The sequence below is a fragment of the Melanerpes formicivorus genome, unplaced genomic scaffold, assembly GCF_026170545.1.
Source record: "Melanerpes formicivorus ecotype bairdi unplaced genomic scaffold, bMelFor1.0.p_v2 SCAF_120, whole genome shotgun sequence".
NCBI lineage: Eukaryota > Metazoa > Chordata > Aves > Piciformes > Picidae > Melanerpes > Melanerpes formicivorus.
In genome coordinates, this window is record NW_027142472.1 from 204391 (window position 1) to 231637 (window position 27247).

The 27247-nt window shown below is 41.7% G+C and overlaps 1 protein-coding gene across 2 annotated transcripts in view; it reads left to right on the forward strand.

The window, feature by feature from the left end:
• The first annotated feature begins 4368 nt into the window (after positions 1 to 4368).
• Positions 4369 to 27247, forward strand: part of INTU (inturned planar cell polarity protein) — a 44230-nt gene continuing 21351 nt past the window's right edge. The window contains exons 1-3 of one of the 2 annotated variants that reach the window (XM_068167583.1): positions 4369 to 4488; positions 13936 to 14522; positions 23970 to 24055. In XM_068167583.1, the coding sequence (XP_068023684.1) occupies positions 4400 to 4488; positions 13936 to 14522; positions 23970 to 24055 (762 nt within the window). In that variant the 5' untranslated portion in view covers positions 4369 to 4399. Of the gene's footprint in view, positions 4489 to 9190; positions 9352 to 13935; positions 14523 to 23969; positions 24056 to 27247 lie in introns of those variants that run through there. The other variant, XM_068167582.1, reaches the window with a different exon arrangement.

Below are 27247 nucleotides of genomic sequence, written 5' to 3' on the forward strand. Positions count from 1 at the left end.
TAAGCAAAGAGGTGAGGAAGAACAGCATAATCAGGAAAATAACCTTGCACAGAAGCAACAATTAGCTGTAGCCCTTAGTTTGGGAACAGAGTAGAGCAAGTCTCAGTCTCCCTCACTCACAGGTGTAATTGAAGAGAGAGAAAAAAAGTAGTTTTCTACAAATTTATCCCCAGGACAAAAAGTGTTACAGGAAAAAGTGGATCTAAAAGAGACAAATCTTCCAAATCCTGCCTGCTCAGCACTCCTCATTTCCATCAAATTCTTACAGTCTTATCACAACTTCTGTCTTATCCAGATGGAGTCACAATCAACCCACTTTCATTCAAGCCTCATACTTAACCCCATCCTGGATCAGCAGGCAACAATAGCCCACAGCTGATTATTGCCAGCATATTGGCCTAGGCACTATGTGTTGCCTCAATAGGAAAGGACTGATTAACAATTATCAAGTATTTCCCTCTCCACATTCAGTGGAAGGAATCGAATCTCTTCTGACAGATTTCAACTCCCCCTAAAGTGCTAACTTCTCATGTCTAATGGTATAAATAACAAATGATACACATGAAGGAATGATAACCTGATTTCCATCTTGTGCAACAAATGAAAGCAGGTAAGTCTTTGATCCCTAGGTGTGCTGACTTACCACCCAACTCAAGGTACTCAAAGGTCTTTGAACATAGCAAAAGTAGCTTTATAACCTCTTTCAGTCTTTTCCAAAAGAGGATTATGATTCAAAAACTTCTGACCCTGTCAGCATAGGAAATAGTTTCATGATCAAGAGCCTAACAACTGTTTCTTTAAGGGAAAAAAGCCACAATACAATCTCAGAAAGAGATCTCTTTCATAAGCACAGCATCATAATACTTCAGTTTCTTCTTATTATTTTTTTTACACCAGAATTGTTCTTTAACAAAGCAGAAAGGCTTTCCCAAGGCAGTTCAACTGGCAGTAAAAGTACCACAAAGGGAAGGGGAGCTGAGGCATACAACAATTATTTTGTAGGCAGTGTGCCTGTTAAAATTATATTATATTATATTTTTTTTATCATTGCTCTGTTTTTAACCTGGTTAAATTTCTTCCTTCCCCAATCCCTAATGGTTTTGTTTCTCTGCATTGCAGAACTGTTTAATCTTTCTCCAGCTGCACGTATTTGACTGGATTCCGGAAATATGCTGTAATGCCATGTTCTCTATGTGTAGTCAAATACAAGAGCTGACAGACTTCACACAGAATAGGGACCTTCCATTTTATGTACCCATGCTAAAACCTTGCAGAAAACAACATGGAACTGTACTCTGTACTTTAGTGAAACTTCAATCTGTAAAACTCAACTAAAATAAGCCTTGCAAAGGTCAAAGGCTGGGAGATTTGCAAAAGTTATGTTAGAGTATTAACACTAACTCAAAGTTTCCACTGTATCCCTTTTAAATTTCAGCTCCTCTGTAATTTGCCAGTTGTGGCATCCATAAATATTGAGCCTAGACAGGCTAAATATGGTAACAGTTGTAACTGATATCTAGGAAAGTGCTCTATTTGATTTTGCAATTAGCAATTTTGCCAGTTTATCAGCAGCATAGTGCTGCTGGATCTGCCATTTCATAAGCTACATCAAATCTTACATTACGTTTTTTCATTTCTGTGCTCTACTTTTGCTGATTTATAAGCAATTCTAATAAAGACCTTCACACTCGATTTTAAGGCCATGCACAAGCACAACATTAGTAGCAGGTGATGCTATCTTCAAGCTCAGCATTAGGTCAGTAGCTGTAACAAGCACAAAGAAAGGGTCTCCTGTCAGAAGGATCCCAGGGACAAAGAAAAACTGACAAGCTTCTTGGAAAGGCCCTCTGGCAATGTAGTGTATTATTAAGAGTAACGTCTCAGGCTGCGCCGGGGGGGGTTAGGTTGGATGTTAGGAAGAAGCTCTACACAGAAAGAGTGATTGCCCATTGGAATGGGCTGCCTGGGGAGGTGGTGGAGTCGCCGTCATTGGAGGTGTTCAGGAGGAGACTTGATGGGGTGCTTGGTGCCATGGGTTAGTTGTTTAGGTGGGTTGAATTGGTTGATGGGTTGGACGCGATGATCTTGAAGGTCTCTTCCAACCTGGTTTGGTTTATTCTAAATGGTTTGTGGTTTTTTGTTGTTTTCTACCAACAAATGCCAGCCCTAGAAGTGGTTTTGCCATTGTCCTAAGTGGACTGGGAAAACACACCCCTGTAGTGTGCAAAATTAAACATCTCTGCTCCCTTGAGGAATAAAAATAGTAGTAAGAAAAAAAAATACAGTAAAGCAAATCTCTGCAGCTTTTGCTCTTCTGGTGCTACATAATGGTTTTCTGAAAAGCACACTATACAGGACTGATGGAAATGTAGCATTCCAGATAAGCCATTGAAGTCCCAGATCTACATGAAATTCTATAGTCTCAGTATGTAAGTGTAGGAACTTTCACCTCTTATTTGCTTGAGGAAAATACACACAGTGCTCGCAGCTCTGGCTCCTGATCATACTACTGTCAGATGCTGAGCTGTGGAAGGCCAGTTATGTCAGAGGAATTACAAAATGCTTTTGGATTAATCAATGCTATCTTAAGCATCATCAACTAATCTTTCCCTTTTTTGGTTTTTTTTGTTTGTTTGTTTTTTTGGGTTTTTTTCCTGTTTCCAATTTGGCATGCAGATAAGAATGAATAGCTTAAAAGGACCTGTACTGTCTCTTCCCCACTTTCACAGGGCTTATTCACCATAGCAGATATATTGCGAAAGCACAAAAGTAGCTGTATCTGTGAACAGGAGGAGAACTTCTGACCTTGCCATCTGAGCTATACTTCCACCACCACTTGTATATGAAACACTGTAAGCTTCAGGTCACACTTTGCCCATTGGCACAGTCACCTAGAAACAGAGATTGTGCTTAAATGTTTTTCTAGAGCAATGGGGACATGACCACCATGCAATTTCCATCGGCTTCCTGAAATCAAGATGTATTGCAAGATGTTCTTTGCTCAGCACCCACCTCAGAAGCATTTGTTTATTGTGACACTGTACATCCTAAACCACTTCAGCTACTGTAACTTAGACCTAAAATCCTGGTATACCTTCAACTTCCCTGGTACCATAGTCCTGGTGCTGAAGTTCATAATAAAGGTTTTATGGTCATAATCCTAGATACAGTACTGCTCACCTAGATGCACTGCTCACTTCAGTGGATAATGGTGGTTCTCACTTCCTCTCCAGCAGCAGAATTCAGAGGAGGTTGTCCATCTCATAACATTTCTATCTGGTATTTGAAAAAGCAAGTAAGTAGAACTTTAGAAAGGAGAAAATTGACAGAGGATAATGGTCCTCCTCTTGATGGTCTTTCTGGGAAATTACTTCATTGTGCTGCTATAATTATCTCAGGCACAATGACAGAGAAACTAAAACTCATGCTTTCAGTAACTGATAGCAAGGTGATCTTAAATCACAGTATCACAGTATCACTTAGGTTGGAAAGGACCTCGAGGATCATCGAGTCCAACCTGACACCGCAGACCCCATGACTAGACCATGGCACCAAGTGCCACGTCCAATCTCCCCTTGAACGCCTCCAGGGTCGATGACTCAACCACCTATTAAAGACAACCTGGAAGAGATGAGCACATCTTGAAAAATTCTAAAGAAAAATGCTGCCTTTGTAAAAGTGAGCAGAGAAAATAATTATGGTAATTGATTGGTAGGAAATAAAAATGGTGAAGATGTGGATCACACCACTTCTATATATTCACATCCCTGTTTATTCAGTATGCTTCCAGAATTTTGCTGATGGGAAACCAGTAAGCAGTCCTGTGAGTCAGTAAGCATCTGAAAGTGTTTGTAATTATGGCTTTGTAAAAGAGAGAAACAAAGACTGGATTAGATTTTGTGGGATTGATAATTTTTCATATTAATACTTAAGGAAACAGAATCAACTGGGGAATTCCATTATTTTAAGCAACAGGAAAATACGTCGGGAAAAAACTACTTTCTCAAATAACAGGAGCTGTGGATGCAGTTCTGGGAAAGAACCCTAGGGTTGCGGTCAGGAATGATTTTACTGCTTTTATATGAAACTGGTGTTTTCAGGGTTTGTTAGCTCCTGCGAGAAACAACGGGAGCCCCTAACGGCAGCCCGCACGAGGTCTGGGACAGCAGAGGGCCAACTCTTCGGGACCAGCCTCACTCTCCACGTCCCCGGCTCAGGCCGCGGATCCCGCGGGGGTGGGACGCGTTTCCCAAGTGCCCGCGGCGTGGCGCCGGCGGGCGCTAGGACCGCGCGGGCCGCGGCAGAGGCGGGCGGGTTGAAGCGCTCCCACCTGCCTGCGCCCGCCCGCACTCCCCGGAGCTGGGGCGGGCGATGAGGGGGCCGCGGCCGCCCGCCCGCGATGTTCGGGGCGGGCAGGTACAGCATCCCGCGGCCTGTCACCAGGAATCTGGAGGACCTGGACTCGGTGCAGAGCGTCCTGCTGCACAGGTCAGTGGCAGGGACAGGGGAGGCGGTTGCTGCACCGGCCCGCTACGGGCTTCGCGGCAAGCGGGCGGCGGGAGTTCACTTCCCAGACGGGAGACCTGGCACACCCTCGCTTCCCGACCGCTTACCCCGGGACAGCAACGGCCGCGGGAGAAACGTCCCTGTTCACCGCGCAGAAGGTAACCGCAGCGCCGGCGAGGAGCTGCCGGCTCTGCGGACAGGCCCCCGCGGCAGCCTGCTGTGGAGGCAGGAAGCGAAAGGGACTCCCCGCACCTTCCCCGGGCGGAGGGAACCGGGGCTGCCCCGGCGCGCTCGGGAAGGAAAAGAGCGTGTGCCCGCGGGGTACCAATGGCCCTCGGGCTCCCCTTCCTCCTTGAGGAGCGGGAGCCCTGCAGGTGAAGAGAGTTCCCCCAGCGCAGGGTTCCCTGCAGCCCGCACGGCAGCCCACTGGCTACCTGTGCATTTCCTACATCCTGCATTGTAGGGAGACGCGTTGACAGAGGGAAACTGTTGCATCAACTCTTATCAGCACTTTGAACCCTTCTTTAAGTGGAGGGGGGGAAATACACCTAACCCCAAGAAGAGCACTTCTGAAGGGGATGTGCAGGAGGCACCCTGCACGAGCAGAAGGTTTTCCCTGCCTTCACCATCTCCCCAGTATCACCCCACAAAGAAATCTCGCCAATAAGACCTTACTCAACAGGCAAATACAGGACTTTCAAAGCCATTTTCTTTGTCCTGGCTGAGATTTGCTCAAATTTTATAAGGAAAACACGATCACGTTCAGCAGTACCCAACAGAAGCTCATCTCCAGTTGTTCTGTAAAGTGCCCGTTTCCTAATGTGTTTTCTCAACGACATTGATTTATTTCCAACTGCAGAAGAAAAGTAGCTGTCGCTTTCTCACAATGCCAGCTCCAAACAGCTCTTGCTATGGAAACTAGCAACTAATTATTAACTCGGCTTCTCTCCAGCCTAAGCATCAAACTGAATAGCAGCTTAAAATCCATTCCTGTGAACACTGAGGGTGGAAACACTTGAGTGCAGCAAGGGGGGGGTGCTGGAGCAGCCTGTTCTTGCACCCTGCTCTGAAGCCACTTTATAAGTAACAAATGTGCCCAGGTGCTAGCAGGGGACCCTCTGGTACCCAGAACCCTATGCCTGCACTTTTCCACTGGTCTAACAGAAAATGTTCCGTTTCAAAGCTGGATTAAAAACATGCTTTGGTACTGCTTATATTAGTACACTCCCAGTGTAATAAGGTGCTGTTCATACTGGAAACATTTGTATGTTGAGTGACTGCAAATAATTGTTTACTTTCATGCTTGACATGCCTGCTATGTATATCAGGTGATCCTACAAAAAGCCTGTAGATGTCAAATGAAGTAAAAACAGTAAGAAAAATCTTATCTGAAATCACATCAGCCTTTCATGCTGGAGGGAACTCTTAACTTGGTAAGATTGGCTTGCAAAAGAATGAGATGGATTGAACCTAGTCTTCCCAAACTCTTTATGGCTGTCTTCTGTTGCTTTTATGTTTGCCTTCTAAAATGCTTTCTGTGATCCAGTTGCATAGAGGGAAGTTTGAAAAGTCAGAAAGCTCAGTCTATTTTATTTATTGAGCATGGGAGTGTTTTCTCAAAAAAAAATCTATTCCTTTGGTCATAAAGGTAACCTCCATTCTCCATTTAGCCTCTTTATGTATAAATATCCCAATTAAAATGCCAGTCTACTATGACTATTCAAGTCATTCCATAGCATGGTACTCTTTAAGTGTCAGGCAGAACTCGCTTAGAGCAGAGTGCCCCAGTATACCAGAGGCATAACACTGTCCCAGTTTTCATTCCTGTGCTGAGAAGAGCTCAACTACATCCATGACTCACCCAGCACACCTGCTGAATGTGAGGCAGTGAAAGCAATCTGGCATATCATCAGTGAATCATGGGTCCTGGTAAAATTGCTAAGATCAGGCCTGGCTTTACAAAACTAAACACGACAAGTCAGTTATAAACACTAATACTGAATTTCCCTCTGCTTTTCCATCTAGCTGCTGGGAAGACTGTAATTCCAGCCTCATTTCTTCATCATCAGGATGAAAAAATCAGCTGTGTGTAACAGTGGAAAAAATGTCAGTAGTTTCCATTGGACAGTGGAGTAGGGGTTCATAAGTATCCATGAAACAGTACCAAAAAATAAGAGTTATGCCCTGGTTATTTCCTCTTTTATTAGAAAGGACTAGTATATTTCTTTGGTGTGTCCTATACCTGTTCTCTTTTGACTGTGATCTACTCCTGAATATAAACGTGGATCAAGATTTTAAAAGCACAATAGCTTTCAAAGCAGGTTAAGCCAAGAAAGTAACAAGGAACTCTTGTTCTGAAATTCGTTTCCACACATGGATTTAGTTCCTTGCAGGAACAGCTAATCAGAAGAACCTTGAGGCAAAAGAGAGTGCTTTTTAATTATCCACTTTTAAATGCTCATTAACCAGTTGTCCAGTGTGAGCAGTAATGTTGATGCCAGTGATGCCCTGTGGCAAATTTTTACCATGTGCTTGTTAAGAATAGCGACCTAGCTTAGACGGCTTATGGGTTCCTTAGAAAGAAGTATCAGCCCAACTACTTGTACTAAGTGTAAAGACGCTGCCAGAAGACAAATTATTTCAAGTCTTTTCCTAATATTTATGCACAAGAAATGAGAGGCTTTCCTCTCAAGAGGGATTGTGTGGGAAAATCTGTGTCTTCACTAAAATAAAATCCTGCTGTGAGATATATTGTGTCTTGCGATCTTTAATTGTTCCCACAGCAGCAAAAATTCCACATTCAGGAAAATACTTAGGTGGCTCCCAACTACTTCTCTCAGTGGACCAAAATCTTCCATCATCCTCTCCTTCGTGATACAGTGATCTCTATAAAATAGCAAGTAGCCTAAGACTGCTGCCTCCTTCTTAGGGAGCCTGTCTTTCTCACGTATTGAGCAAACAACTGGAAACAATCAACCAACTCTTCAACTTGGTGAAATTTAACATAACTAATAGAGGACCATCTGGCATAGACAATCACTTCAGAAACATTGCAGTGTGCTGCTCAGTGTGTTAAAAGTGCTTGCAAATATAAACAGAATTAGGGAGGATGGGACAGAGTATCTCACCTACCACTATCAAAATTCTAACTCATGCAATGTTCCTCTTAGGAAAAGATAACTCTTTAGGAACTGCTGTTTATGCAGACTATTTTGTTTCTACAAAGTAAATTGTTTGGTAGGTGAGGTACTTGAGCAGTATTTTTTCCACCTGTTCTTCTGGAATTTGGTGCAAATGTTAAGGTTCCGACAAGTGGAAGCAACCACAGATCTGATTGGGGTTTTTTTTGTTTGTTTGGGGTTTTTGTCTCTCATGCATGGATTTGTATACTTCATGTGAAGTGGTTGTTGCCAGCTAGGATAGGGAGAAAACCCCTTAAATTATCTGCCACATCCTGTCCTAAACTGAATGAAACCATGTTGGAACAAATATTTATTCTGTCTCCTGTTTTTAGTCTTAAAATCTACGCAACCATTATTTATCTGTAACATCACATCTTGTACAGGCACCTGAGGATGACCACAAAATAAAGGTCTCTCTCACACAAAACAGGTATCTCTAACTACTCCAGTTGAAGCCTTAATCATATCAACAGGAGTCCAAAACCTTCCCATCTGTTACTTGACTCAAAAATCACACTTACTGATGAAACACTGCCCTAAAACAGTTTTCAAGCACAGGAGTTGCATACCAGCAATCAGGGACTCCTACATAGTGCTCCAGCACTGTAAAAATCTTGCTGCCGAAGCTGTGCAAATATCCCACTGTGCAGAGATTAAATCCAATGCATTAAAAATGTTCCAACAATGATTCTCCATCACTTTCCTTATTCACCATGCGTGTCCTGGTAGGTTTACTGACATAGCTACACAGCAAGTTGTCTGCAGGGTTGCCATGGGTCTTGTTTTTCATGGATGTGAATAATTTAAGTCCTGAAAACTGAGCAGACTTTTTCCCCCCTCTCCCAACTGTGCATGATTTTGCATTTGTAGACTGTATTGAATGCTTTAAGGTGCCAAATAAAGCTTATTTGTGTCTGTCTCACATCCTTGGGTCTCCTTCCTAACCTAACAGCTCTCCAGGCTAAAAGATGAATTATTTCTCAGGACTTCTTATTATAATGGAGCATAACATAAAGCACAGGAGTATTCCACTGTTAGCTATTTGACTTGAAAATCATTGTTTGCCTCACGTTTCTTTCTCCAGATCAGGTTTTGACTATAAGCAATGCTTTGAGGCTCCCCTCAGGAGTATGAGTCGCATTTTGGGGGGACCGTTGCTGACACCTTTATATCAACCACTAAATAAATCGTCTGTCCTCCATTACATGTTTGAGACTCACCTACTGAAAGGCTTTCAAGGGACTGGGGAGGCTCAGCTGTTTGTTTTGAGAGCACTGGGAAATGTTTCTTGTCTCCAGCCCAGGGAGGCAGGCGGGCTGGGTATTCCCCGTACCGCGACGGGCGCCGACGGAGGCCTGTGCTGAGGCGAGCTCGCGGCGAGCCCGGCACCGTCCCGCCCGGGCACGGGGCGCCTCCAGGCTTCCCCCGTGTCCATGGCACCCGCCAATGGGGAGGGCAGGGTCGGGTCACGTGGCCGCCAGGCGCGCTGTGCTGCGGCTGTCATGGCGTCCGGGGGGCTCGGCGGGATCGTGGCCGCCGAGGGGATGGAGCCGGCCAGGGGGAAAGACGCTGACCCTGCAGGCGCTGAGCATGCCGGCATCGGCAGCGAAAGCAGCAGTAGCGAGAGCTGCTCGTGTGCCACTTCGCTGTCCGCAAGCTCCGAGTAAGGGCAGGGAGGTGCGGGGGAGGGTGGGACGGCCGGGGTTCCCCGGGGCGCTCGCCGCAGCCCAGTGCCGAGGCTTCCTACTGCAGGTCGCTTTCTCAAAAGCGTTTCTCTGACAGAACTCTGAAAGTCAGGTGGTGGGCGGCAGCGTGAGTTCAGCTGGCAGGCAGTGCCTGGGGTAGTGCCCTACCCCAGCTGGGCACTGCTCGGCGCAGAGAGGGACTTGTCTGCTATGTGCCAAATGTTTTAGCAGTGGGGCTGCAGCCTGCCTGGTTCTTGGGAGATGATGGGTGAGGAGACAGCTCTGCAATGCCAAAGAATGTTTTAAAGTCAGACGTGCAGCCACTGGGGGGGAGGCGGTGGGGTGTGTGTGTTTTGTTCCTGTTTTTTAATTTGTATAAAAATTTGCTCTCTGTTCTCTACCTTAAAGCAACTCCGCTTGACACCTCAAGTGTGTATTTCGATGTCTAATCTATGGCATTTTATCTATCCTGTTGTTTCTGTTAGGTAAGGCAAAGAAGAAAAAGCTTTCAGCTCAAGTGGGGTTTGAAGTGTGTTTAAGTACTCTTCAGTTTGTAATTTCCTATACCTCTGGCTCAGTGAGAGTCAAAGCTGTTGGACGTACACCTGCATTATTCTGTTCCTATGCTTATAAGCCAACCTCGACTGTAACACGTCTGCCTGAAACCATGCTTTTCCCTACTCACCTGCAAGTTTGGGTTTCCTTATCCGTTTCTTTCATCTAAAATGCCTATTTGCTGGCAACCATTTATACTTGTTCAGGGGGTAAAACCATGTCCCATGTTTCGTAACAGAACACAAGGTATGATGCTGTTGGAGGGACTGAAATCCAGCTTTTCTATCGCTGTGAAGCTCAACAGAACTGCAAAGCTTTCACTTGCTGTCCAAGTAACTTCTGTTGGATTTATAACTCTCCAACCTTCTGCGTACAGATACAAGAGGTTAAGATGTGTCTTGTAATGAAAAGGGAGGCAGAAGCAGGACAGTTTTGAAAAGTAGCCATTTTATGATAATAGCATTTGTGCCTGTCTAGATAATCTGTGTGGTTTTTGAATGAGCTATGTTTTATTAAAGAGAGAAAAACCTGTGAATGGGTTTCTGAATTAAAGCTTACTGCCTACCAGAACAAACATCTGACAGTTGAAACTGTGCTAGATATTGCAGCTAATGTGACAAACCCCAGATAAACTGAGGAGCATTCATGCAAGGGTAGAAATAGGGGTGTGCTGGGAGTGCTGCTTTGTCAGCAAGGTCTATTTTCTGAGAGAGCTGTTAAGTGAATGTTTACATATGTCAGTGTAAAAGTAGTGTGCTGGGGGGTTAGAGTTGTGTCTGTTTTAACAGAGTTTAACATTTGCTGTCGCTTTCACTAATTGTGATGGGGCAGAACCCCTCCAGGCTGCCACAGCCATTCAGTGGATGGCAGCTCTGCCTGCACTGAATTGATGCCCCAGTCTGAAGCTGTACTTGGTTGTTGTGAAGGCAAAGTTTAGGAAAAGTAAATATTATGATCTTGACTTCTTTAAAAAAACTTATGTGAGTGGTGTTTCATCATATAATTGCTGTCTACAACTACCTGAAGGGTGGTTGTAGCCAGGAGAGGGTTGGTCTCTTCTCCCAGGCAACCAGCACCAGAACAAGAAGACACAGTCTCAAGCTGTGCCAGGGGAAGTTTAGGCTCGAGGTGAGGAGAAAGCTCTTCACTGAGTTGTTAGCAATTGGAGTGGGCCACCCAGGGAGGTGGTGGAGTCATCATCCCTGGAGATGTTCAAGAGGGGATTGGACGTGGAACTTGGTACCATGGTTTAGTCATGAGGTCTGTGGTGACAGGTTGGACTTGATGATCTTTGAGGTCTCTTCCAACCTTGGTGATTCTATGAAATAGTTAGCCCTTGATTTGTTTTCTAATTGCTTTAAAGCAAGGCTCATAGATGTTAACTGTTTATTGTTTCTGAGTATGGTTGGGAGAGAAAAGGCTTCTCTTGCTTGAGAATCAGAACTTGGATCCTTTATATCTAGTGTATGTTTCTTCCATACATGGAAAAGTTCAATTGGCACAGTTTTTCAGACATTTACCGCAAAGAAGTGTTTGTGTGGGATCAGTGGAACTGCACTTAGATGAATGTGAGTCTTCCAGATTATTCAATCCTTTCATTAAAGCTTCCAGGCCTATAAAAAGCTCAAGTTATTGTGTGAATGCTTGTTTAGGCACAAGGGAGGTGACATGGAAATGGTATTTTAATTATTTCTTTCTTTTAAGCTTGTTTTAAATCTGTTGTGCAACTACTGCATTAAGGGAAAAAAAACCTGTCACCCTGAAGTGCAGATTTCTTGTTTCAGATTTGACTTTTTTAGATATCTGTATGGATCTGTATTGAGGAAGTGATAGGTCCTTTACAGGATGCTCATGAAAATGCCTTCAAGGAGAGCACTTCATGTCCTTGTGACACTTTTGTAGTCTTCTGTCCTTGGAAGCTTATTTACATATAGTGATTTTGTTATGCACACTCCTCCTCGAGGAGGAGCCACCTCTGTGGAGTGCTTCTGTTTGAGTGGAGCCAGTGTAAACACTACTCTCTGACTCCCCTTTTTTTACCCTTGCTCCATATAGTGAGTTCTAATAAAAATAGACAGTGAGGCTAGAGACCATGGATGTATGAACTGACATCCAAGCTGAAATTTGGACTTCTACCCCAAGGAAGAGAGCTTTTCCAAAAAGCACAATCCCTTACAATGGGTAAATAAAAAGGCTAACAGAGATCACAGGAGTTTCTGGTAACTCAAGTGCTATTTCTTTGTAAATTGCTTACTGTTTCCTTTATCAGCTTTGGGGTTTCTGAGTTTTTGCTTACATGCACCAGAATGCAGCAATACTTCTTAAGAAACAAACCAAGGAGGAAAAGCTGTCATGTTATTTTGTACATATAAGAGTTATTTTGTACATTTTGAGAGATGCTGAATCAGGTAACTGCCCTAACAACCTTTAGGTGTTGATGTCGTGCTAACACTTTCTTGAGTAAGATACTCAAGGTCTTGAGTAAGACTCTGTAGAAGATGCAAAGACTGTATTAGCCATGGCCATCAGGAATAGCCCAATTATCACTGGTGGTGGCTTTTCTTTTAAAATTATCAACTTAGGGAAAATAATAAATGCAGAGAAAGTGCTTGACCTTTCTTCCCCTCTGCATCTAATGTCTGTAGACTTCTAATGTCACTGGGGCTCCAGGAGGAGAGTAATGCCAGTGTTTTCTGTATGCATAGTCCAGCCAGGTCCTCTCTTTGAGCTTCAAACAATTCATTATAATAATTATCATGTAAGTCTCCATTCTAGTTTTTCTTCATTTGATTTTTATCAGTGTAGGCACACTCAGGGAGGCTCTGTTTGTCAGCTCATCAGGAAGAATGAGCTGACCTTGTTCCTAAAAATCTGCATACAGAACATCCTAGGTATTCCTTACATCACCTGCTAAGGCAATTATTTTTGTGTGTGTGAGATCAAAGAGCTCTCCTAATATTTAGCTTAAATGCTTAGGTAAATTAAACCACTATGTATTCCTGCTTTGACCATATTGATTCTCATCCTTCTGTAGCAACATGGTGTTGTTCATCTGGGGCATTTTCTATCTGGGCTTTTTTTCCTCAACCAAAAGAGTATAATTTCCTTCAGTCTCCCTTTAAAACGTGTTTATGAAGTACTTACTTTTGTCTTTGTGCTGTGGACTTGTTCCAGTTCTTACATCTTAAAATATACTGTGCAAAACTGGATATGGTTGACACGTTGCTGTTGCCAAATTAGGACAAAATCTTTGTGCTGTGCAGTGGGTACTCATGTAGCTGCCTTTTCTTTGCAGCAGCTTGTTGATAGTGACTTAGTGAGCCAGTCCAGCTGCTACAGGAAGAGTTGTAGTAGTGCTGCCTCTTCACTTTTTTGGTGTCTTATTGCATGTGGACTTGAGCATGCTGTTTTGAACTTGTCTTAACTTGTCTTAATAAGTGTTAGCTAGATATTGTCTTGGGTGGGGTTTTTTGTTGTTTTGGTTTGGTTATTGAGGTGATTTTAAAATGTTTATCTTGCCTTTCCAAAGGTCTTGCACTACAATCCATCTTATACATATGTAAAGGAAAAAATAATAGGAATGAGCCAATAGGATGTCAGTTTTTCTGTGAGAGAAAGCCCTGTCATGGCTATGAATGCAATTATTAATTAAAACCTGTATGTGGAAGAAATGGTTTGGGGTTTGAGTTTTTGGGTGTTTGCAGACAAGACAGTAGTGCTTTTTGCAATAGCTGTTTTCGGGTAAGGCGTGTGAAGAACCTCTTTTAACATGTGGGAGGGATGTCTTTCCCTGCACATCCATTGTATGCTTTAGGAGAGCTCACATCCTCATGGCAAACCTAAAGCAGTTGAGCTTTCAGCATTCAAGAGACAACTTTTATTTTTTTCACCTTTTTTTTTTCCTCTTGCACTCTCCCTATCCCCTCCTTACTTGAAGTAATCTGATGTCACTTGTATAGCAGCCTCCCTATCAGAGCTCTCACTTATCATTCTTCTTTCTTTCCCAGTGACCTTGAGCCTGAATGGTTGGATGATGTGCAGAAAAATGGAGAATTATTTTATTTAGAATTGAGTGAAAGTGAAGAAGAGGCTCTGCTGCAGAACAGCTGCCCAGGACTGCCAGCAGTGAATCATGTCAGGTTTCGTGAAAATGAAGCTGAAGTTATTCAAGAGGGATCACGAAAAGAAAGAAAGTATGAACTGAAGAAATTGACCCAAATATTAAAAAAGAAGAATCTTTTGCCAAAGCATTCTGGTAAGAAAGGCAGTGGAAGCTGTAATGTGCACTCCACTGGCCCTACTTCCATACTGAAACACCAGTCCACTCAGAAAATGGGTGTGACTGTTCAACAAAAATACAAAGATGTGTGTGTCTATGTAAATCCCAGAAAACTGAACAGTGCTGGAGAAGATGAGCAGCACAGGCTGCTGGAGGCTTTAGTAGGGATTGTCCATCAGTCTTCATGGAACAGCAGAAGGGCAGAAAAACAAGGCAGGAAGGATAAAGTCACCAGAGGAATCAGTGAAGAGAAGCTTGTTGTTCATGGCTTGGTGCCAGGTAGTTCAGCGATGAAAACAGGTCAAATCTTGATCGGTAAGTAATCAGATGAACAGTTACCTTTGGAGTTTCCCTTTAATATGAAGAGGTTTTCTTCTTTATTTTCCTCAGCTGACTCTAGGAATATTTCTAGGAAGACAGAAGCAATTACTTATAGCAACTGTTTTGTCAGTTTTTGAGCAATTATTTGAAATAAAGGCCGTTGCATCTGGTGTTTTGTTATCTATTCGGTTTTACCGTATTAGTGGGTTTAAGAACATGACATGAAGGAGGAGGTGTTAACAGAGCAAGGAGATGACAATCCTTTAAGCATACAGGGAGTGAGCAGCTTGAATCTGAAGTAGCAAATGCCCCAGTGCCACCACTTTTAATGCAGATTTTGATCAGTAGATAAGTGGGACTGGGGAAAAGCTATAGTCTGCCAAATACTGGATTTTATTTCCATCCTTTTCCACACCATCCTCTTTAGATAAAAGCTTTACTCTAAAGGTTTTTAATGGATTTTTTAGCATTAAAATGAGAGATAAATACTGAGTGAGATAAATTCATGTGTTAGAAATTTTAAGTACAGCCTTGTTTGGATATTCCTCTGTTTAGCAAGTGTAACAGCTGCTTCTTCAGCAGTTATGATCGGAAGGCCTCCAAATGCATAGTAGAGGGGCTGCAGTTTGAGGAGGCAGTGAGCCAGCTGACCATCTCTCCTTTCTGTTGACTTGGCTGTTGTCAAACACTTCCATGAGCTGATGCAACTAAATAATCTGGCAGAAAACTAACACAGAAGAAAAGCTGCCTTTCTAGTTTTTGCTGGTGTAGTAAGGTAAACTTGGATCAGAGAAGGTCTGACAAGCACCTGAGCATGAGGAGTGGAGGGGAATGAACTTTTGTGGCTGGTAGTGAAGGAGCAGAAATACTCCAACTTCCAACATCAAGAGGCTAGTAAGAGGACTTGGTACCCACAAGACTCCAACCTCAGAGACAGTAAATGTAAGACAGTTAGCCTACATCTGTAAAGGGTAGAAGGTGGTTTAGTTACTCTTGAAGTTGGGGAGAGAGCAAAGATGTGATGTTGGTTAGAAGATCATGGAAATCTTAACACTGTAGTAATGCAGATCCCACAAAGTCAGCATGAGTGCTTTTCAAATTCCATCACTCTGTGTGTAAAAAGGCAAATCGTGCTTTGACTAGCTGATTCTTCTAGCATGTGTTTTTGGTGGGGATGCTAAAGAATACTCCAGAGGGAGAGCTGGATAACTTTCAGATTTTACCAGAAAGAACTGATTAGTCAAGAAGTAGGGGACGTAGACTGAGGAGAAGGAGGAGGAGGCAGAAGAGAAGGAGGAGGGAGTGAGTTTCAGCTTGATCTGCTTACTGGTATTTAGTCTCATTAGTGTGAGAGTGGGTATTTATAACCTGTAAGTTAATTTTTGGACACAAATCTGCACACAACTGCAAGTTTGCAAAAGCAGGTGTGGCGTCAGGACAGTCAATTGCAGGAGATAAGGCTAATTTTCTAACTGTAGATGATGCTTCATCTGTAGCACTTCATGCATCCTGAAACTAGTGAGGGCAAAAACTGTGGAGTTTTTGGTTTGGTTTTTTTTTTAGATTAAAGAACATATGAGTTAATCTAAAGAGTCTAGCAGTTTAACATGCCTTAGGCTCTCATCAACCAGTATTGCCCTCTTTATGCACATGGGAAACAGAGACTTTAAGCACACTGCAGTTCCTCAGCTCTATTCTGTACCAACAGCATGAGATGTATAATTTTCATATAAAAATACTTTCCAATTACGTATTTGTAGTCAACACTGAGTATTCTGTGGTTTTATGTGGTGTTTAGAATTAGGGATGCATTGCATAAATTAGATGGTCAGGTTTCAGTGCTGTTTGTATAAAGAATATAGAGGAAAAAACAAAATAAGTTGTGTTGGTCAAAACACTCTGGTTTACTGCTTCAGTATTGTACATCAGAGGAGGGGATAGCTATGGTATACACCCAAAGCCTGATTCAGCAACTCTCAGCAACTCTGGTTTATTAGATAGCCTCCCCACATCCTTATGTGATCTGAAGTTGGACAGAAAGTTCAACAAAAATACAGTACAACCTTGCTAGTTGTTGTTGTTTTCAAAGTAAGTTTTAGGAATCGTCTTGTGAATTGTGGAAACAGTCAGTAAAAAGTATTCCTGTGGTTAGACTAAAATTAAAGTATTTGCACAAAATTCAGCTGCTTCTTGAGCCATCATAAATGAGGAACAGCTGATCAGTATTGCGTGATGCCTGCTGGTTGGTTTGGTTATAAGTTTGTCCATCTATATGGACCTGAATATGCATAGAAATTAACCTGTTCTGGTGCTTTTTAATACTTTAATAGCCATCAGTGGTGCAGACTGTTTTCTGCAGTGGTCTTCTGGCAAACAAATACTGTGTTTTCCTTTTTAAAATACATGCTTTAAAATGGTGTGTTGTGATCTCATGGTGATGTTTTCATGCACTGTTGAGTGGCTTACACAGCCTCAGAACTGGCTATGAGCAGCACAAGGCAGCTCATGACCTCCTGCCATGCAGGTCACTCCTGCAGCATCCTATTACCGAAACCCTGCTGGTTATGCCCAATGGAGTTTACTGACTCTCCCATCTTATTTAGATTATGAGCTCCCTAGATTATTGGGTGGGGAGATTCAGGCTGGATGTGAGGACGAGGTTCTTCACCATGAGAGTGGTGAAGCCCTGGAATGGGTTGTCCAGGGATGTGGTTGAGGCTCCATTCCTGGAGGTGTTTGGGACCAGGCTGGATGAGGCTCTGGCCAGCCTGATCTAGTGTGGGGTGTCCCTGCCCATGGCAGGGAGGTTGGAACTAGATGATCCTTGTGGTCCCTTCCAACCCTGACTAATACTATTTTTCCAAAGACTTGGATTTGAAATATGCTAAACAATAACCAAATTATCAATTGATTATTTTCATTGGCAACTTGGTTAATTTGGCAGTGGTAAGTATGGTAGTGTCCCTGCTCACTGGAGGTGGGTTGGGCAAGATGACCTTTGAGGGTCCCTTTCACTCCAATGCAATCTGTGAATCTGTAGCCATTTCAGTGTCTACCAAGGTTCAAGTTTAAGGGAGACTAAACTCTCTGCATTTTTTTTCCCCTCTGAATAAACAGTTATGAAGTGGTTATTGCTTAAACATTTTTTAGCAGAAATAACTTCTTTTTCCCCCTCCCTGAATAATCACTTTTTCTCAGGTGGCTTCTTCAATTTATTTTGAAATGTGATTCCCTTACAGCTTTGAACACTTAAAACATCTGTTTATTATTTATGCACTACACTTTATGGTGTGTTGTTTTAAGATTGCATATGGAAGTCATAAGCCTTGTTGCTGTATTTTATTAACCAAGCAGAATGCAGGCACTGACCAGATGAAAGTAAATACAACATTTTTGCAAGCTAAAAAAAAAACCCTGCCTCTTTGTAACTGTAAAAAGATGCCTCTCTATCCTTGTGTTATCAGTTCATTGCTCTTTTTGGTTTATATTTAATAGTGCAGCATCCATCTTGACATGTGCAAAATTAAAAAGCCCTCACTGATTTTTCAATTCTTGCTGTCACTTTCATTTTGATTAAAATGAAATACAGTTGCTTTTATCTCATGGATTTTTAAGGGTCTTTTGTACTTCTGGCAAAATTCTTTCCTTGCTTGAGTTCTTTATTAACAAGCCCTATGAGGAGAGACTGAGGGAGCTGGGGCTGCTTAGCCTGGAGAGGAGGGGACTCAGGGGTGACCTTATTGCTCTCTACAACTACCTGAAGGGGGGTTGTAAACAGGCAGAGGTTGGTCTCTTCACCCAGGCAGCCAGCACCAGAACAAGAGGACACAGTCTCAGGCTGCGCCGGGGGAATTTCAGGCTGGAGGTCAAGAGGAAGTTTTACACAGAGAGAGTGATTGCCCATTGGAATGGGCTGCCCGGGGAAGTGGTGGAGTCGCCATCACTGGAGGTGTTCAGGAGGAGACTTGACAGGGTGCTTGGTTGCATGGTTTAGTTGATTAGGTGGTGTTGGATGATAGGTTGGACATGATGATCTTGAAGGTCTCTTCCAACCTGGTTTATTCTATTCTATTCTAATATGCGAAACTTGGTCTCTTCTCTTCACATTGAATCCTACCCAATTCATAGCAGGGGATACTTCATTAAAATGTAGCACAAATGAAATAGTAATTTCAATGACTTTGCTCTTTTCAGTAGCAGAGCATTGTATTGTTGCCCTCTTTGAAATTATCTTCTGTTCTTACTGCTTTTGTCACCAAACATCTTGAAGGTTTTATATGAATTCTCTCAACTGATCAGCAGGTACAGGTGTCAATTTTTTTTCAAAAGTATCCAGGAACAGGGATTAATCTTGGATGATATTCAAGATGAGAGTAAATAATCCAGTTTTGAACAAGTACACATGAGACACAGGCTGCTGTTACAAGCTTCAGTTGAAAGGTCTGGACCCTAACACCATTTACTGACAAATGGTTTTCTAAGGGTTTCTGATCCAGTAATTTATTGATTGTATGTGGGAGAGTTATTTGCTTGTGTTTCCCAAATAAGGAAATGTTTAAGTAGCAATCATTTTAATTTTAACAGTAAAAACATAGATATTGCCATTGGAATTCTGTAGTTTTGATAAACAAGGCTCTGACTGCTGGGAAGCCAAGTGAGTGGTAAAGCACTGACCGGTGGTGTAAATAGTCATCCATTCACAAAATGAAACAACTTGCAGTCATCTTCCAGCTCTCATTCAAATGATCCAAGCATCTCCTTCTCTGAGGTGTCTCCAGGTGATTTTGTGTTTGCAGTTATAGACCAAGTAGCCACAGCTTTGTGGGACAGGATAGGATATAAAAAAGCTTTTGATTTCAAACCAACCCCACCAGATTCTTGAACCTTGAGTTTCTTGGGACCTTTTCTCCACTTCTGACAATGGGTTTTGTGGTTTGGGGTTTTTAGATGCTCCAGCTGGGCAGGTTGCCCAAGGAGGCTGTGAATGCCCACTCCCTGAAGGCGTTCAAGGCCAGGCTGGATGGGGCCTTGAGCAGCCTGGTCGAGTGGAAGGTGTCCCTGCCTATGGCAGGGGGTTTGGAACTTGGTGATCTTCAATGTCTCTTCCAACCTAAACCATTCTGTGATAAATGATGCTTTTGTCATTTGCAAACCATAGAACTAAGAGTCCTGTCAGAAAAAAAATGTCCCTGAAAGGACCAAAATACTGTCAGAATTTGAGATTTTCATGAAGAATGACCACATATGGTGTAGTTGTTGAGGAGGCTTTCCAAAGTCGAGATGTTGGGCACGCAAGACAGAAACAGCTTGCGTAAGCTCTGCTGTGTTCTCACTGTGGTGCTTGGGATGTCATTTATGTTCTTTTAATCTCCTCTTGAAGCTTAACAGCATTGGTTTGGGTAAAAGCAGCCTGCTAACATAGAAAGCAAGTAATTGATCTGGCTTTTTTCAGTAGAATGTGTTCCATACTTTGCCTTTTTTGGAAAGGAATATGTGAGCATTTATAAGTACTCCCACCAAATCATTACCAAGAACAGAGGATTTCATGCAAAAGTGCCCTCAGTCCTCTCCCATGTGAACACTGTGGTTCTGATTTTAATTCAGCCAAAAATGTTCTCATCCCCTCACAGTGTGGATGTGGTATTCACTTATCAGTCAGTCTCTCCTGGTTTAATGCAAAGATCTGCTTTTAGAAATGATGTTTGGAGGTTTATCTCTAGGGAATGAATATTTAACAGAAGCAATAGGCCTGTGCCTCATGGCAAAGCCATAGGTAGTTCTGAAACAAACATTTCAGGGATGCCAGCAGTCCCAAAGACTTTCTAAACTGTGTCTTTTAAAAAGCAGGAAGAATTTCCTCAGTTGTGTGCAAACTAGGTGTTTGAGGTCAATATACACTGTTCTGAGCTACTACTGACTGGATGTGAGAAGTCTTTTCTAAGGAGGCAAAGACAGAACAAGAAAAATATGAAGGAATTCCTTCAGTAAAATTCAGTGTTTAGAGAACATATATGGACATCTTACAGTTTCTTTGTGGACTGAGAGTCTTTATAACAAGGGGGAGAATTAAAAAGCTTTATTATCATTGTGAGATTTAAGAGAAAATATAAGAAAAATAAAAAGCTAACTTTATTCCTTAAAAAGAAGAGCACATATATTTTTCTAAAGATAAATATGTTGACTCAAGGTCTGATCTCCTGGAGCTGCCTGAAGACAATTAATTTCCTCTACTGCAGCTGCTGACTATGACTAAAAATGGAACCGAGTGAGACATTCTAATCTTTTAACTTCCATGCTGGTGACTCTAATGACAGACAATAGTGATATTATAGGTGGTAGAAAAGCCAGCTAGTAAGAGAAGATCAAGTGTTACTCTATCTAGTGTTACACAGTAAAATTTTTGTATGCAACTGTTTTGTTTAAAAAGCCTTTCAAAAATGCATAATTTTATGTTCTTTTATGTCAGGTTTGGGAAAAAAGGCTGTTTCTTGTCTCTGTAAGTGTATACATCTAATCCAGAGAAGAGGAAGAACTTCCCTTTGATCTCTGTACTTAGGAAAAGCCAGTCTGAGGGGTCTTTCACCCACTTCATAGAGCACAAGGATGACTGAAAAACGTATGTGCAGTACCATCTGTTCAGCTTTTTTCTACTGCTAGTGAAATGTCTCTCTACATGAAAGTCACCAATGTTTTAGTCCTGGGAAATTTTGATTTTTGCAAGCCCACCAAGTTAGATCAGCTTTAACCAACTACAAACACCATTTACCCTTTTTATGTCATTTAACCTAGATTGATTGAGTATTAAGCAAATGAAAGTAGGTTAAACTTTGTACGTTGGCACTATTTTGTTGGATGGACTTAATTTCAAGCTCATTTTCTGTAAGTTTTTCACACTGCTAAAATGGAACAAACAATTCTCAAAGAAAATGTAGGTGTGAACTGCCTTATGAGGAAAGGCTGAGGGAGCTGTGTCTCTTTAGCTTGGAGGAGTCTGTCAGGATCACAGAGCACTGGAACAGGCTGCCTAGAGAGATTGTGGAATCTCCTCTGGAGACACATAAAATCTACCTTCCAGTGTGTGTGACCTGCTCTCGAAGAGGGGTTGGACTAGATGGATCTTCTGAGGTCCCTTCCAAGCCCTGACATTGTGTGATTCTGTGTGTCACTCTAACAAAAAAACATTTGCATACATCAACTGACAATAATTATCACACTGGATCAATCTTGTGGTCATGTTCTACTTTAAGATATTCTGTGTTCATCATTTCACACACTTCCTATTGTGCCAGTGATGTCTTTCATCCTGTTATTTCATAGTCTCTATGCTCTGAATGCCATTGTGTTTGGCAAAAAGAGGAGGAGGGAAAAATACAAACACTGCCCTCAATTCTGGGAATTCTATACTGCTACATGTACATTTTCTCAGTTTACATCAAGATAGAGCATTTTCTGGCACAGTGAAGGCAGCCCTGCAGGACTGCTTTGGCTGTGGCATCTGGAAAGCTGTTCCATTTATGGTAGATGATTACATTTTTACAAATTGAATGGAATAAATATTTACTGCTGCAATGAAAGTTTTACATATGCACATTAAGCACTGAATAAATAAAACACTTTAAGTATATAACATGGAAATGCTGATGGATCTTCTCCTTTCAACGTGTATATTCCACTGTGTGTCTTCACAACATGTGTGCAGCTCCTTTGAATGGCTTTGCCATGTAGGTAATTCAGCTGTTGCCTTTACAATGGAATTGGGAAGTCTCTAGAAAAACAAATAGAACACAAACAAATGTTGTTTGGACAGTGCTCCAGATGAGTACAAGAGGAATTTATGCTTTGTCTTCTATTTGTGATGATGATCTTTGTAGTGTTCTGCAACAAAGGACATAGTAATCCTGTTTGTAATTCCTTGTTACATTAGTGTGAATTCTCTGCTTTTGATTACTAGTTTTCAAGTCCTGGGGCTCTGGCGTGGACTTACTGAGCTTTCCTGACCTTGAATTATTGTTGTGCTGAAGATTTGATAGGCAAAAACGTCTCTGTGCTGTGTACCAGGAAACAAAGAAGTTAGGGAGAGAGCCACAATTACTTGAAATAGACAAAAAACCACAATGTAATCCATTCCAAGGAAGAATGTTTCTGTGTGCGTATAATCAAACTTAACCTCTTCTTGGCTTTGCTGTGAGAAAGAGTAGGGATGAACTTCAATGTAAAAAAGTGAGCAGTTGGTTGTTGCTTAGTGTGTTAAAGAGGAATATGACTTGCATTTTGGGGGGATCCAGTATTTTCTTGCTGATAGTCATTAACATTCTTTCTCTCATTGGCCTTAATTGTCTTTTGCAACTATTTTCAGCAGCTGACCTGGTGCCTGGGAGGAATTTGAGTTGGTTTTGATGGTATTTAACAAGGTAGAAGAGAGAAATAATGCTAAACCGTCAGACTTCTAAACTTTCAGATTCCTTTGTCTTTACTAGATTCTCAGGAAATGGAGAGATCTTAAAGACCCAGATTCTGCTTTTCCTTGGTATGCACGTCATTATCACCACTGTTAGTTAGAGCTGAGCAAGTCTTCTCCCTAGAAAGCTTGAAATACATACTGAACCTTAGAGTTGTTCAGTGCTTTTGTCCTGCAGCTGAGCACGTTATTGTTGCCAAATCAAGGGCTGAAATACAGTTACACTAACATGCACATTTGCTGTGAACCCATATCCTTTTTCTAATCTCTTTTCACTGCCTGAAAGAGTGATGTCACTGCTGCTGCCTGGCTGAGGACTTCTCCTTTGCAGGTGTAGTTGAACGGTGCTGTAATGCTTCCTCTGGCTTTTCACATCCTGATGCAGGAGAAAAGGATGGCTGTCAGCATTGCAGCTTCTAGAATTCATATTATTCCCTGAACCCTGCAAGTTCAAAGAGAGGGGCTCAGGGATAGTGGGATTCTTCAGGGATGGCTAGACTCAACCAGTGCTTGAAACTTCTGGTGTAAGTGATGGCTTAGAATTTGTAAGCTGCTATAGGAAGAGTGAGTTTTTGAGTGATTTTGGAAGCAGTAGTGTTTGCATCAGTGGAGGTGGTATTGGAGAAGCGGATTGACAAGTGAACAGAAGTGGTTTTGGAAGGAAAAAAGCTAATTCTTGGTCATAACTTGATTGGTGAAGTTTGTGTTTTCCAGTCAAGTAACAAGAATATGTCTGGATGGAGGGGAGTAGCTTTGACAAGTATTTTTGTCAAATGATACAACTGTAGCAGTAAGGCCTTAAGAGCACTGAGGTAATCAGCTATGCTTCTCAACATAACAGAAACCGCCTACTGTAATGTAACAAAATGACAATTATGATTGTTTGATTGTCATGTTAATTTGTAAAACAAAACACTCTTTGCTTTTGTGTTGTGGTGTAATACCAGCTAACTTTCTCTTGGTTTTGTCTGTTTTATCTCCAGGAGATGCTCTAGTTGCTGTAAATGATGTTGATGTGAATTCTGAAAACATAGAAAGGGTTTTGTCTTGCATTCCAGGCCCTATGCAGGTATAGTAGTTGAACATTTATTTCAAATGTCCTCTGGAAAAAATTCATCTTGTTTCTAGCCTATTTCCTTAGGAAACAGAACTTAGGTGATCTTTTTCATAGAACCTCCTCATCTACTTTTTGAACACCTTGGTTGATGTCAGTCAGAGTACAAATTTCAGAGTTTAATTCTGGGAAGTTCTGCAAAAAGCCAGTGTCCCATTAAAGGACATGAGGTACAGCCCATCTGTTTTATACTTGGGTTGTCATCAGCCAGAGTCAGAAAACACACTCAACATTGTGCAAGAGGTAGCAGCATGCTTGTAGGATTAGACTAACCGTAACACCTGATCTTTTTGTCCAGTGTGAGAACGAAGGTATTCATGCTTGCAGAATTCTGAGTATTCATGTCTCCCTATAAGAACTACTCACAGACTCATAGAACTGTTGAGGTTGGAAGAGACCTTTGCTATGTATGTATGTGGGGGAAAAAAACTATTTTATTACTGTTCTTGATCAGAAAACAACTTCATTGTTATGGTAACCTTTGTATCAAAACAAATTACTTCTGTTGAATACGGGGAAGTCACTCCTCTGAGACCTGAACAAACTCCTAAGCAGCAGTAGTTGTAGTTGTGGGTAAAGATGGCAGGTATGATTGCTTTGAGGGTTGGGTTTTTGAACACTGTTCTCAGCAACTGAAGGACAAGGTATGTCATGTTCTGATGGTGTGGGTTGTTGGGCTGGAGATGTGCAAACTGGCAATAGTGTGTAAGAAGTAAGATACTGACTGTGCCTGCCACAGAATAGTAGTGGCTTTGTTGGCAATTGCCATTCTTAAGCCAGTCATAATTACTACAGAAATACTTAAATCATTCTCTCTCCATCAATATAAAAGACACACAAACCACAAGAGAGTAAAAAGAAGCCTGAGTTAGCAAGTAGTGCTGATAAAGCTGTTTCAGGGAATTGAAATAGAAAAGTTGGTACCACTTTCATATTTAAAGAGAAAAAATAATTACTGACTATTTAAAAGCTTTTAAATGGTTTACATCTTTCAAAACCAAAGTGATGAAGCTTGACAGTAGACAGCAGTAAAAACTGATACATAAAGCCCCTCAAAACTGACATGATTAATGTTTTTTTTTTCCCCAAAATCTACTGCATTTCTCTTTTCTTATAGCTGGATAATAATTTTGAAGCTATAATGAAGACTTAAATAACCAATAAAGAATTAGCTAGGTGTTTCAGAATGAAACTAGGAGAGTGTCAATGGTCTGGGATGTCAGCAGCATAAAAATTAAGCATTTTGAGTAATTCTGCTTCAATCCACTGGCTGGTGGACAGGAAGATGAGGTAAAATTTGCAATGTATAGATATGAGATGGAGCAGGTTAAATTAGGGTGACTCTTACAGTATGTAACCTCTGGGTAGTTAGGTTGGGTTTTTTTGAGGTAGAATATATGAGGTGATAATAAGAGGATTTTTTTTTGCTGTCCATAGATAAAAAGAAGTGGAAATTTTGGATTCTGTTAAGCATGCTTCTGTTCACAACTTAGGTAGTGTGCCTGCAGAACTACATCTGCAGCTGCAGTAAGATTCAGTATTAGTCTGTCAGTTTAGGAAGCTGTCCAAGATACTTGACAGTATAAAGCTTGCCTAAGCTACCAGAGTTGTGGTCAGGTATTGGCAGAGCTCCATGGTAGAAAAGCCTTCTCTTGCCTGTCTTTGACTAAATATGGAGTTGCTGTAACTGTTATTAAATGGAGAATTCTGTAAAAAGCAGAGATTATATAGTTTATTTAATTGTATCCTTGCTAGATTAGCGTTTGCATGTTACTCATGGCTAAAATGCATTGCAAACCTTTATGCAGCAGTTAGTTTTAATGCAAATTTAATGTTTACGTTGTCAGTAAATCTGTCAAGTAGACAGCAATTACTTGAAATGTGTAACTGTTTGTCATGTTGGCTTTCCAAAACCTTTTATTAAAGTGCAATTACTCCTTTTTTACTGTGCAGTTTGAGTCAAGCCAGAAGAGTGATTGCTGAAATAGGCCAGTGGAGAATTTAAATACAGAGTTCAGGGTTTTTTTGTGGTGTGGAACACTGCGCTCACGCTGCTGAAGGAACAGAGGGTTGTTGTTTCTGAGATTTAGAAATGAAGACAGCTGTTGGACAGCAGAATTCTAAATGTATTGTCATTCATCCTACACTGCAAAACATCAAAAAAGGTGCAGTTTGATGCTGGTTTACCATAGGCTGAAGTTTCTGCTTTTCTGGGTTCAGTGCTAAAAATGACTGGAAGTCGTTTCAAAAGCTAACTACCTAGATACTCTCAGTTGCAACAAGTGGTGTAACATCTCACCTTGTTGTATTGCTGGAATTTGGTTTTCTTGCCTTAGGCTGTAGATTCTAGGGATATAAGGGGTAGTTCAGTGTATTTATTGAGCAATAGCAGTCCAAATGCTACATCAGGCATTTAGCATTTTAATGGCAGAACTGTTTCTGTTTGTGTGCTTACATGTCACCTAATGAGTGAAAAGTCCCAGTTCTATAGCAGTCAGTGAATGTGACCGTCCAAAGCATGCCCCTCAATCAATGCCTGAGGTAGTGTGATAAACTTAGATTCTGCTCTCCATACAGCTTTACATTTCTGCAATCAAAAGAGCTGCTGCTGTGTTCTACCACCACAAGACAGAGAAGATGGACTATGCTAAAAGAAATTATTTTTCCTTGCCATGAGAGCTGGAAGTTGCAGAACTATTTTACCCAAAGCTTTCTAAAAGTAATCAGTGTGAGGCAGGCATTCAGAATCAGATATCTCAGCCTGAAATTTTGAGTTACAGTTGTGCAAACCATAAGCACATGGAAAACAAAGACCCGAGGCAGGAAATGGCAGGCAATCTTAAAAGGCAGGCAGTGCCACCAGCTCTGCCTAATAAAATCCGTGTTCTAAGCCATGCAGCTTTCTTGCAGATAAGCAGAAAGCTGCCTTTGGGGGCAGACCCAGAGTCTAACAGCCACATTGTCTGTTTCTTACACTGACAAATGTGTAAGTAAAGAGTACTGAGAAATAAATACAGAGTGACCTTCCCATCATACTTTTCCAACTTCCAGTGGTCAGTAGTTGAGGTCCTGTTGGATTACTTACAGGTTTGTACCTTCTCCTTTTTAAGTCTGGTTCTTAAAATCCCTTTGACCTTCACAGCATTC